The sequence below is a fragment of the Ananas comosus genome, linkage group 4 (assembly GCF_001540865.1).
Source record: "Ananas comosus cultivar F153 linkage group 4, ASM154086v1, whole genome shotgun sequence".
Taxonomy (NCBI): Eukaryota; Viridiplantae; Streptophyta; class Magnoliopsida; order Poales; family Bromeliaceae; genus Ananas; species Ananas comosus.
In genome coordinates this window covers 638,946-652,309 of record NC_033624.1, presented here as the reverse complement: position 1 = coordinate 652,309, position 13,364 = coordinate 638,946, and the positions used below count along the sequence as shown (strand labels likewise).

Sequence of the window (13,364 nt, the reverse complement as noted above, 5' to 3'; positions counted from 1 at the left end):
CTGAATCTTACAAAAGATAGCCGCATTCCTGACGGTCCAAATGATCCACCAACAGTCAACAAGTCCGGTCATGTTGATACGCATAGGCTTGGGGCTCTTTTTGGCTATCTACCTATTCTATACTAAATTCACCTCATCGCCTAAATCACTAGGCCAGAGGCTTTCCACGGTCATCACCACTAAAAGTCTAGAAAAATTACACCGTGTGAATAAATGATCGTGTGAGACTCATTAATAAGTATTAGTTTGGATAGATGAGCTTTTGAATTAAATAAATGAGTACAATGGAATTTACAAATAGCACAGCGCTTTCGTATAGTATAGAACAATTGATTTCTGAACAACTTAAACAATTTAAATATAAGCATATATTAATTCAGCTTTTTGTTTCATATCGATTATGTTGTTATATATATATTACCAATTATCAATAAAGAGAGAAAAAAAATGATAATATAAATGGTTTATTTTTATAGAACAAAATGTAGTTTTTGTTCTATAATTTAGTTTGATGTTATGGAGAACTAATGAAAAAATTGCAATTAATTAAACATATTAGCGCTTTTGCGAATAGATTTTATCAAAGCATACATGGTTGGATGCTACCTGAGCTTTGAACCTTTGATAGTGACACTAGGAACTACAGTCTACGGTCAACGATCAACGTTTTCATTCACTTATTTTGATAATTTTGGGTGACAATAACATTGGCAAAATGAAAAATATCTCCTCACAAGCGAAATTTGGTGTTTTCCTTTTTGCTTTACTTGCCCACCAAGCAACAGCTTCAATAAATAATACCAATCGCTTAATTGTTTATAACTCTCATTTTCTTTTCTTTTTTTTTCTTTTTGAGAAAACTGTTTCTAACTATTTTAATCTCTAAATAATGTTATAATTTGATTGAAAAATAGATTTAAAAAAATGCATGCTAAATTTCACTATCTCGTTATTTTTATATCGTATAGTTTTCTGTTATTTAAAAATACCTTTGTTGTTAGTACATGTTAAATTATTTCGGATTAAACTCAAATTAAATTTCTACCATACTTAAAAAAATCAAAATATTTCTTTTACCCTTATGTTAAGGTTAAATAAGAAAGTTGGAGATGATAAAAGAATATATTTGAAAAGATAAAATCTCAAAATATTTCTTTTGTATCTATCTTAAGGGCGAATAAAGAAATATGTTACGGTGGGAGGGTATATTTAAAAAGACAAAATAATAATTTTATAATGATAACGGTCGTTGCTAACAGTGCTCTAATAAAATTTAATTTTATAGATTATTGGAAATAATTTGAAATGTTAAAATAGTAAGAAAGAATTCGAAATTCGAAATTTTTAAAAAATATGTAAGTAATTGCTTCTATTTTAAAAGCTGCCATTTTCTTTTTAAAAAATAGCAATAATAATGTGGACAAAAATTTACAAGTGGAGCGAAATTTTAGGAGCGTGCGAAGCAAGCAAGTGATTTACTGGAGAGAAAGCGACGCGGCAATCGAGATGGATAAAAAGATAATAAAAACAGAAAACGGACGCGACGGAGAGCCGTCAGATCAAAACACGCGGACGGCCCAGATGGAGTATTCGGTACACGTGTGAACCCCCGCACGGGATTCATTGGGTTCGGGAAATCGAATCGAGGGACAGGTGCGACCGTGGCCGTGAATTGTGGCGAGGTCGCTTCACGAAACATAATTTACTAGTTTTCTCCTCTTGCATATATATATAATATATAATATAATAATGATTTTCTTATAATAAATTTACATCTAATATTTATTGTGGTTTTTATATTTTTCACGATTAAAATATATTAGCATTTTTCAGCATAAAATATCGGAATTCATATTTGAATTTGTTGTTATTATGGTTCAAATGTTTTGATATGTTATAGTAATGTCTCACAGTTTAATATAATTGATTTGATTAATATATATTGCCGAGGTGACGATAGCATGATATCTCAACCACTATCTTATCTTATCTACTGCAACAATGCCATATCAGTATACTATTGTCATTCGGTCAACTAAATTATAATATATAATTGGATTAATACAATTTAGATGGCTAAGATTTTGTACGCATGCCGTACCCAAAATATTAATAATTTTTTTTTTATTTTGAACAAAATTTTGTTAAAACAATATTTATCTTATCCAATTTTAAATACAACATCTGACGTAGATTTTGCTTTCTGATACCATCAATATGCAGATGGTAAATTAATAATATGCAAAGTGCAAAAATATTATATGTACTAAAATATGTATATTTTGAAATCTCTTCATGCAGACTCAAAATTTCGCTGTGAATGACTGTTTGGATAGTACACGTCGACATACAATATATCAACAGTATTTGTGTTGAGAATCATTACAAAATAATTTTAATATAAGAATATTTTTTAAACGATATTTGAGAGAAGCATTCCTACAATATATAAATAAATAATACAAATAAAATAAAAAATATTGTTCCAACGCAAGCTTTTTAGTGAATTCATTAGCATAACCATATAAAAAATAAATAACATAAATAAAATAAAATTCACGGAAAAATTTATTATTCATAACATATTATTTAATTTGATATTGTCTCTCTCAGATGCACCTGCACTGGGTGCATGCAATCCGGCCAAGTGTCTCTCTCTTCGTACCGCACGGAAAACCACCACAGCGATCGACCGTACCAGAGCACACACATAACCAATGCACAATAAAACCTAATGTATATAAAATGCACCATTATCGCGTACTCCAAACGTAATAATAGTTACAGTTTATATTTTAATTTTAAACTTAAGATTTATTTTATTTACTAATTCATAAAATTTAAAATTTTATTTTAATTTAATTATAAGTAGACTATAAATTTAAACAAATCCGAACAGTTTGAGGGAATCCGGAATCTCCATTTGTATCACACCATAACAACAATGCAAAATATAAAAAAGGATAAGGAAAAAATGTTTTGCTTATAATAATGCAAAAGTGGTTTGCATATGAATTAGTTAAGACAACAATGGGGTCTATATCACGTTACCTAACCGATTTGAAAGATCGGAGGGACCAGCTCGTGAAAAGACCACATTGAATATATTTTCAATCAATCCAACGGTCCAGATCTAATCACAATCAAATCAATCATAACAAGATACACTGTACGCACATCACGACCAACAACGCCTTCCTCCAGTGGCCATTGAAGGTTTGACTGTGCCATCTGGTCAAAACAGTGACCGTTGATGGACATTGAATACATACATCACGACACTGAATACTATATACGACCATTTTTTATCTTTGTGTTTCTCGCCATTTAATTAAGCACTCGTGCAACTTACTTTATTTCTATTAATTCCCTCATCTTTAGTGATTTTAATTTCATCTTAACATTTATACGGTCTTATTACATAAATTGCACTAATAGTTTACACACATTTAGTCGAATTTTTAAATTCTAACTTTCGACAGCGTATTGTTTAAAAATTAGTTATTCTAATTGTTACTTTTAGGAGAAATTAATATATTTGTTTGATTTATCTATAATTATTGTAGAATAGAAGATAAGATAATACATTGACGATAGATGTATAAATAAAAATAAATGTACCAGTCAATGCAAGTAATTTATCTAAAATATTTTAAAAATGTTATGCTAAAGTTAAAAGCTTGAATATAAAAATAAAAATAAAAAAACTGAACCCGAGTAACTGGACTATTTGGGTTAATTCTATTATACACAGAATTCTAAACCTTATAAGTTAATGACTATCATCTTATGTAATAAAACTGTATATCTACAGCATAGACGAGTAAAACTGAACGAGTACAGCGTAGATGAGTTCTCAATGAGTCGTCGCTACATTATTTGTTTCCTTTTCTGTGAAGTACGTGACGAACATGATTCGAAAATTTTAATTATGCATAGTGATTTTCTGTTTTTTTTTTTTTTTTATTAGGCGGATATTGGCGTGTGTGGAGTACTGCGAGAAAGAGAGAGAGAGAGAGAGAGAGAGAGAGAGAGAGGGGGGTGGGGGAGGATGACGCGGGGATCGTGTAACCACGCGATCCGCGTTGTCAGAGTCGGGACCACACGTGCGACTTCAACATCGATCGTACAAATGGGAAATTTGAAAAGCTCGTGCGACCCCGTTCACACAACCGCTCTCCTACTAGCTCGCATCACAAACGGTGCAGCAAAGCCACGATACAGTAGATCATTTTGGGCTCTAAAAACAAATTAAATGGAACTTTTTACATCAAGTACGCAATTTATTAAGATAGTAAGGCTACAAATCCCTAATATTCATTCATTTATTAACATATTTAGTTTGAAATTATTAATTGTATAAATATAATATAAAAATATTATACATTAAAGCTTTTTTTAAAAAATAAATAGCAACATAGCAACATATTATAAAAATCTGTCGCAGTTTTTTATATTGCAGCAAAAAATCTTATGCATTGGGTTAATCTAATTTGATCATGTATCAACATAGTAAATTTCAGTTGAAGTTAGATCTAATAGCAGTAACCGTTGAACGAATACCGTTCGTCCAACATCAACTGTTGGATCAACATCCTTTCGTGGAGCTCAACACGTGTGAGGTCCGTGAGGAAACATCATCGGCGACGGGAGGGCCTGTGGGTGAGGGGGGATTTTTTGGGGCATAATATTGTGGCCGGGGCACGTGCGAATGGTCGCCGTTCACACGTAACCCGTGGCAGGTGAAAGCACCGGCATCAGCGGGTTTCGGACAGGTCTGAAAGCGCCGACCAGCAGGTTCTCGAGACCGGCGCCAGCATTTAATGCGCCTCTTCCGTACCAAATACCACCTGCGATCGCCGGTCATCCCGGTGCTATTTATAGTTTTCATTTTTTCTGGGAGTAAATTGCATGGATAGTCCCTAAACTATTCTCAAATTGCAAGACCAGCCGATCGAACTATCACACTTTGCCTGGTCCTAACGGTTAAAATGACTTTATTCTTTGTTGGCTTTATTATAAATCAACAAAAGTTTTTTTTTTCATTTTGTTTAAGAAAATATATATTGATGAGAAGAATTAAGGAGCAGTGGACAGTAGATCTTCAACTTAAATTCTAAATTATTCTGAATTTTAAGATCTAACGTGTAATTAAATTAGTATAGGGGCCAAGTGTTATTTTAGGACAGTATTGGGGCTATCCGCAAATTTCACGAACCTTTTGTTCTATTCCTTTCCCCCCGCTCCTTCCACCACTGGTTAAAATCTCTCTCTCTCTCTCTCTCTCTCTCTCTCTCTCTCGCTTTTTCTATGCTACCGCCTCTTGCACCGATACCAAAACCCTAACGTTAACATATTAGAAAGGCGATGCGATCTCCGCGATGATGACGATGGGGAACAGAGAAGAAGAAATGGAAGTAGCGGCGTCGATCTTACCTTTCTCCGATCATCTCCCCTCCACCCTCTCCGGGATCTTCGACTCCGCCGCGGACGGAGGCGGCGCCGCGGCCGCCATGGTCGGCGATCGAAGCTCAGTCGGCTTCCTCGAGCTCCTCGGCTTACAGGACCTCCCCAGGCTCCTCTTCGATCTACCTCCGCCGCCGCCGCCGCCGCGGTGCTCCGCGGCTGCGTCGGAGACCTCGGACGCCGTAAACCTCCCCGCGACGCCGATCTCGTCGTCGATCTCCTCCTCGTCCGATGAGGCCATTAACGACGCCGATGGAGCTAAGAACGCTGCGATCGCGCCCGCGAAGGAGGAGAGCGAGGAGGAGGCGAAGTCCGAGAAAGCGTAAGCTCCTCGAAGTTTCTAGCTAGTAATCCGATCACCTTCATGAATTTTATGTGCAAATTATTACTGTTATTAGCTAGTTTTGGGGGTTTTAATTAATGGGTTGTTTGTGTTTTAATTTCGTTGTTTAGGGGTGCGGCGGTGGGGATGGGGGAGAAGATCAGGAAGGGGCAGAAGCGTCAGAGGGAGCCGCGATTCGCGTTCAAGACGCAGAGCGAGGTGGATCAGCTCGAGGACGGCTACAGGTGGCGCAAGTACGGACAGAAGGCCGTCAAAAATAGCCCCTTCCCCAGGTCCCTATTTACCGCCCATGCCACTCCACTGCTACTACCACGACCGCTGCTGCTCTTTAATTTAATTTAATTTAATTTAATAATAATAATAAATTGCTTCCTATATAATTCTTCTTCTTCTGACGCCCGAGGGCACGATCGTCATTTGGGCCGCGCAGGAGCTACTACCGGTGCACCAGCGCGGCGTGCGGCGTGAAGAAGCGCGTCGAGCGCTCCTCGGACGATCCGACGGTCGTGGTGACCACCTACGAGGGGCGCCACACCCACCCCAGCCCCGTCCTGCCACGCGGCGCCCATCCGGCCCTCCACCCCACGCCGCTGCGCGGCGCCGCGGCCGAGCTCGGCTTCGCGCCCCCGCCCGCGCTCCCGCTCCCGCTCCGCCCCGCCTACCTCAACGGCTACCTCCGCCCTCCGCCGCTCGATTTCCGCCACGTGTCCTCCGCGCCCACCGGCGCCTGTGATGGGCTGTTGGAGGACGTCGTTGCGTCGGACGTGATCCGGAGGATCAAGGAGGAGTAAAGCACGCACACGCACGCATACTCACTTATACCGCTGCTTCTACCGGTAACTAATTAATTAACGTCTAGCTCTTCATATATATTATTATTGCTATTATTATATGCATATGCATGTGTATGTGTTATTTCCTTTCCTTTCCTTTCCTTTATATATATTTTATTTAGTTCCTTTTTTTTTTGGGTGGGATTTTTACTGACTTAGTTCGTGGGGAGCCCTCCATTTGGTGTACACAGATGATCACCAGCTAATGATTAGGATGTACTTCTAGTGCTGTAAACACTGTTCCTCTGTATTATAGAGATCAGTTAATTATATTAGTGGGTTTTCTCTTTTTTTTTTTCCCTCCTTAAATAGTTGTCTTAATTTTACTCATTAATTTAAAGCTTGGTTTTTGGTGTATGCGAGAACGCAGTTATTAGAAGAGTTTTGGAATTAGGGTTAGGGTTTTCATGGTGGGGGGAGGAGGAGGAGGAGGAGGAGGAAGTAGATGGAGGTGGTGGACAAGTTTGCAGCTTTTCACGTGGGGGATTGATAGGGAAGGGTTTTGATCGAACCATTCATAGAAAGTTGGAAGCAACCCTAGGAATGATCTTGGGAGAAAAAGGTGTTTGGATGGAGTGGCAGGTTTACACCTAGAATGAACCTAAAGCGTGGGAAATGTGCACAGAGAGAGAGAGAGAGAGAGAGAGAGAGAGAGAGAGAGAAAGAGTTATTGTATGGGTGGGCGTGAATGGAACTATTGAAGATTTGCCCTTTTTGTCTTGGTGGGGGATTTTTATTCCTTCGCTTCTTTAGGGCTGAGTTTTCAGGTTCATTGAATGGTGGTAGCTAGAGAGATGGTCCGTGGAGTGGGTTTTTTTTAAAAAAAAAAAAAAAATGTTCTTCTACTAAAGTGTTACACTTCTGGGATACCTCGGTTCTTTCACAGGAAGAGTTAAAGATGTAGGAAATTAGAAATACACGAGGAATTAAAAGTTTGTCCTTCTCTTTGTTTTATTTATTTTGGAACATAAACTCAATGCTCGCCTGGGTTTTAGGTTTTAATATTTTGATATTTTATTATGCGAGTTTAGTGAGAGAAGGTAAGGGAAGAGAGGTGTCCTTATCGCAGTAGGCGATTTGGTTTTGCTAGGAATGTCGGTGGCAGTTAGTAAATGAAGCTACTATGTATAGCTAGGCAAAAATGTTACAGCAGAGATGTTTGTTCCTCAATTGTAAACCACTTGTATGTTGTTTTTCCATGTAGCTATTGTACAAAGGGAGATGATTTTAACTAGCTAGCCTTGTGTACTAAATTACGTGTGTTAAACCCCGTCAATTTTAGTTGGTGAATAGTGATTTGATTTGATGAATGCATATGTCAAAATCAGAAGAAGATAATAACATCATGTTACTCTTAACCTCTAAAACTCTTAACTACGGCTATAGATACTTTGTACTAATGTACAATTACAACTTGTAGCACAAGAAAGATTTTTATAATTAGATTTTCGAGCAAATTAATATCGGCCTGCATTCTCCTGTTCTGGTTTAATGATAAGGCGAGGATTCATTAATGTAGTTGATTCAGAAGACATTTGGTTAGGTAGGTTTTATAGAGCATCTTAGCTTAATTTTATATATATATTTATATATATTAGGAATCTTAATCCATAGTTGACTTCGTACAAGTTTAGTTTTCAACAGCAGAGATTATGTTAATTAGTTCGTATTCTTTGTGGTGACGTTCAAAGAGTTAATTTCTCAGATGAATGTTCTTACTATTATTGCACGTACCTAATTCCTGCAATGGATGCAAGCATTATGCATTATATATATGCGCTGTGACTTCAATTTTTTCTTTCATCTTTACTCATGCATAGTGCAACGTCTCTATACAAAAGTATAATTTGTTTTTAACAATATTATCCTAGCTAGCCTTTTACCATTGATAATATCGTACTGAACCGACCGTCCCTAGAGCAAGTGGCTAAGGACTTGGTGGTCGGTATCCGAGACCTAAGTTCTAATCCTAGCTGATTCATATTTACAGCTAAGTTTATTTTTAAATGAAATAAACGAAACGGTAGCGTGATACCTATCTCCCAAAAAAAAAAAAAATATCGTGCTGAATTTAACGAGATTTCCATAATATTGATGCATCTTAGTAAGTTACTGAATCTACAAGCCATGTCTCCTTGACCTCCACCTTTTCTTCTTATTTTTTAGGCACTAAATTCATCACCTTAAATTTTCCTGTAATTTTTTTTTTTCCATTCTACGTTGATCATCCTATATCAGTTTCTCTCTGCTGGATGGATGAACCTTAATTTTGAACCTTATTTTTTTATCATTGACTTTTATTTTCGAGATTGGACATGATGTTTTTTTTTTTTTGCAATGAGAGGAGTGTACATTTTTTTGTGTGCCTACAGTATAGCTGGAGACTAACTTGTATTATTCTCCAAGTGGTCTAGGACATGAAATATGCTTAGGATATGATATATGATACGCCATCTATTATCTATGCCTTGTCTCACGCTTTAGGTCAATTCATTTGTCTCTACTAGGACCTGATGCTATAGTCTACAGAAAAGTAGTTGTACATGTTAGAATTTTGAGTAGGATTATGGGTTTGTGGTACTCTCTCTCTCTCTCTCTCTCTCTCTCTCTCTCTCTCTCTCTCTCTCTCTATATATATATATATGATGTTGAAATAGATAAATAAATTGATATCCCATATCACGGAGTCACGGGTCAAATGGAAGGTGTTAAAAAAGGTAAATTATTGTGCAAAGCACTAAGCGTTAGAAACATAGGTCTCACACTGGGGACAAACGGTGCCTTCTACGGGGAAGAGATGAGCACGTGTTAGATGATTTGCTATATATCACGCGTCTTGCGTACATGGCGTTTAGTGAGCTACCCGAACAAATAAGCAACTTAAGGTGCAATGCTTATCCTTTAGTATTCATGTCACTAGCCAATTAATGCAACAGAAAATTTATCAAAATCTCTTTATTTATTTCAAAACCTCTCCGTGTTGTATACTTAGTTAAAACACTTGCACACTTAATAACATATCTAAATTTCGACTTGGCACACTAATAAAAGAATAAAAGAAATATAATTAGATTGCTCACTCAATGCGCACAGTTGTACACTTATTCAAAAGCTATGCGTGCAATAAAAGACGCGTTATCGTGTACTGGATACAAATAAAGTTGTTCTTTTGAAGCATATCGGAACGTTATTATCTTCATTCGTATGAACATATCTAAAGGTGGATTTCTTCATAATTTCGAACCAACTACTTGCTAAAAAGGTGACTTTATTATTCCTCATTGAGGATGAAACGGCACCCTTAACTTTAATTGCACTAACTCAGATATGGACAGATTCCATTTGCAAGGAAACAACTTAAAATTGAATTATTTAAACATACAAGCCCAGCACCGTAAACCTTTGTTCACTACTAAGCGTGCAATACAATTAATATATGATAATGACATGATAATTTCCAAAAGAGAAACATTGAAACAAAGTTAAGAATTTTAGCAAAATGCTGCATGTGGCATATATGATATCCAATTTCTATAATTCACATCAATGTAATTTGCATCAATCTAGATATGAGTAGCACAGCCATGAGTAGCACAGCCACGAGAATTTCTTAACCAATCAAAAGCAATGAAATAAAGAACAAGTCAACATGATGAATACATCCAACACAAAAAGAACTAATTTAAACAACAATAGAAATATATCCTTAAAAACAAAAAAAGAAAAAAAAAATCCCCCTTAAGAGGTTAAAGAGACTGTATCTCACATCTACTGTGTACCACAGGTAAAATGAGAAGAAAATTCTCTAGGTAAATTCAAGCAAAACTAAAGCTCCAAGAAGTAGCAATAGGAAGCAGCAGCAAAATCATGAAAGCCATCTCTCGTAATTTAAGCATGAAACAAAATTTTCCGACCATAAAACAACAGATGAACTCAGTGCAGTTACAAAAATTAATTGTTAAGAAACTACATAGTCTGGATGATCCGGCAGCATGTAATAGGCAGCAGGAAACAATTCTTCACATGTTAAAACACACTGATAAGGAAAACCCTGAAGAATATTATGGACAAAGTTCACATCCATAACCAGAAAGTTGTGAGTTATTCTACAATGTATGGGCAAGATGGTCAAAAAATATTTGCACACTGAAGTAGATCATTTCCGCACTCTAAAAAATCCAAGGCACAGGTACTATATAACGGGAGTAAGTTGTTAGTAAGAAGAATCAGAGAGTAATCAACAATCATGATTCCGTTAGCTGAATATGATATATTGTCCTAACCTAAAAGAATAAAATTTTAGATGGTTATTCATGTACAAAAGAACAATATACAAGGAAAATAACATTCTAACAAAATGGAAAATTTAGGGGTAAAATGGATGGGATCTATGCTGGAAATGGTCATTGAAGAAAGAAAGATGTTAAGCTACTCCCAAAATTGTTCATTAGTTGCATACAGTTAACATCATAGTGCATAGCAAGCTTAGAGCACTTTCATCAAATTTAGAAAACCACCAATCTTTCTAATTCCAGTCTAACAAACTTAAGCTCGAAGCAACTAACTACTGCTGTATCTTTACAAACCCATAGTGACGAGGTGAAATGCATAAAAGGAAGTAGAATTGAAAGTTCCTAACAAGACATGAAACGAATGCATGTTTTGGAAAGAAAATCTTGACTTGAAAACTATAAAGGGAAATTGTTTCAAAGCCTGAAAATAGCAAATATAATTAAACAAGTCATACGAGTCGGAGAGTGAGAACACCAATTTAGAGTGCAAGGTACAATTAAAAGAAATTGCACAAATATGACTCTGATTCTCTAGCATATATGAAGATGTTCAATTAAAAGTAAATTAATTGTGTTAATGCCTAGCGCGTATGTCCATTAGCATCGTATTTATGTTTATGGCTTAAATAACTAGCAACTAGTGCACAAAATGCATTACAAAAATTTTGAGGATCCATTGCCCCTTTAAGAGCATGCTTCATAGTTCATGCAAATGAGAAGTAAGAACAGAACCCCATGTATTCCAAGCCCAAAACACCAACAAGTTACACTGAAAATCTACTAAGAGGAGTGAAAGGAAACAACAAATCAATAGCCTCCTAAGTGCCTCTTTCCTAATTCATATGAACAAGTGGACCAAACTCAAAATGTGCCAGGAACTAGGAAATACTAATAAAATCCATTGCCACTTATACTATCTGTAACACAGAAAGCATCACTTGGGGGACGTTTGGTTTGCACTATCCTGCCCGGATTAACAACATCCTAGAGTAATCTTTTCAGATTAATACATTTCATTCATTCAGCATGCAAGCCGATCAGTAACATAGGATTTTAATACCACAGGATCATCAGAAGGCAGTGATCGTAAAACAGAACACTACATTGTAGTTAGCAGGGCATGCTTCTATGCAATCTAATGCAGGAAACATCATAAGATGTCAAAAGAAAAGGCGGTGGTGAAAAAACAGAACACTGCATTGTAGTCTGCACTTAGCAGGGGCATGCTTCTGCATCACCAAATCTAGAAAACATGTACTTTAAAATTTCCACACAATCAAAACATGTACTTCTACGCGATTAAGAAGGGCTTTTACAGCAAAGATCCAAAGTACGGCCCTAAATCCATACCATATCTACAGCCATTATTAGAGAGCACCAGGATGAACACCAGACGTTATCGCTCCCCCCGATCTCAAAACTCCCCGGCGAAGAGCCTCCTCCCGATCTCGAATGAGAGGAAGGCGTCGACGCACGCGTACCCGATCTGATCCAGGGTCAGGTCCCTCCGATCCCAGCGGCTCATCCTCACCCGGCTGGGCTTCCTCACCTCGACCTCCATGATCTCCGCGGCGAGCCCCGCGAGCCCCATCTGCTTCAGCTGGCGGCGCCCCGTCCTCTCGGCGGCGAGGTCGCGGAGGTCGACGGCGTCGGCGACGGGGAGCCCGCACTCGTCGGCGAGGCGCTCGGCGTCTCCGGCGACGCCGACGCCGACGAAGGCGAAGCGGGTGTCGGCGAGGAAGTTGGCGAGGGCGAGGGGGACGTAGTCGGCGTGGAGGAGGGAGAAGACGAGGCAGCGGCGCCCGACGCAGAGCTGGACGAGGGCGACGGGGTTGGGTGCCGCGCCGGCGGAGAAGTTGGGGCGCCACTCCGCGTCGAGCCCCACCACGAGGCGGTCGAGGCGGTGGCGGTGCACGCGGAGCACCTCCGCGACCCACGCCTCCGCGTCCGCGCCCGACGAGGTCACCGTCGTCAGGATCTCGTCGGAGCCGTTGAAGATGACCGTGAACAGCGTGTCGCTGTGCGTCTCCACACTGATCGACATTGTTGATTATTTAACGCCTTTAGCGCGCGGGCGCGCGCGAGAGAGAGAGAGAAAGAGAGAGAGAGAGAGAGAGAGAGAGTACAGAGAAGATGGAAAAGGTGTATGTAGAAAGAGAGGGGAGAGACAAAGAGGGAAATTGGAAACAGAGAAAGTGGAGCCGTATATTTCTCTTGGAATTCGAAATTTTTCAGTGGTTAGGTATGATCCCGTCGCTGATTAGTACTAGAATTGATCGGTGCCGTCCAATACGGACGGTCAGGATTTATTCCATTCGTAATAAGCGGTAGGATGATCCCAGGGTGTAGAAATTCCTACACCCTCATTTGTACGGAACATATTTCCTAGTTATTTCACTACTTAGAGAGCAGAGGATACTCTACTCGACA

General features: G+C 38.5%; 2 protein-coding genes across 2 annotated transcripts; one reads left to right on the top strand and one right to left on the bottom strand.

Annotated features, from left to right (window-relative positions):
• LOC109709725 (probable WRKY transcription factor 48) lies at window positions 5,255-6,939 on the top strand. The gene is made up of 3 exons (XM_020232056.1): window positions 5,255-5,788; window positions 5,920-6,081; window positions 6,240-6,939. Exons 1-3 carry the CDS (start codon window positions 5,382-5,384, stop codon window positions 6,598-6,600), a joined length of 930 nt encoding a protein of 309 aa, XP_020087645.1. The 5' UTR covers window positions 5,255-5,381; the 3' UTR covers window positions 6,601-6,939.
• LOC109708622 (Werner Syndrome-like exonuclease) lies at window positions 12,016-13,346 on the bottom strand. Its single transcript, XM_020230429.1, has one exon. It carries the CDS (start codon window positions 12,976-12,978, stop codon window positions 12,349-12,351), a length of 630 nt encoding a protein of 209 aa, XP_020086018.1. The 5' UTR covers window positions 12,979-13,346; the 3' UTR covers window positions 12,016-12,348.

Coding starts and splice junctions, on each gene's coding strand:
- LOC109709725 (XM_020232056.1), top strand. CDS start 5,382: ATGATGACGATGGGGAACAGAGAAGAAGAAATGGAAGTAGCGGCGTCG. Junction 5,789..5,919: donor GAGGCGAAGTCCGAGAAAGC/GTAAGCTCCTCG, acceptor TTCGTTGTTTAG/GGGTGCGGCGGTGGGGATGG. Junction 6,082..6,239: donor AAAAATAGCCCCTTCCCCAG/GTCCCTATTTAC, acceptor TGGGCCGCGCAG/GAGCTACTACCGGTGCACCA.
- LOC109708622 (XM_020230429.1), bottom strand. CDS start 12,978: ATGTCGATCAGTGTGGAGACGCACAGCGACACGCTGTTCACGGTCATC.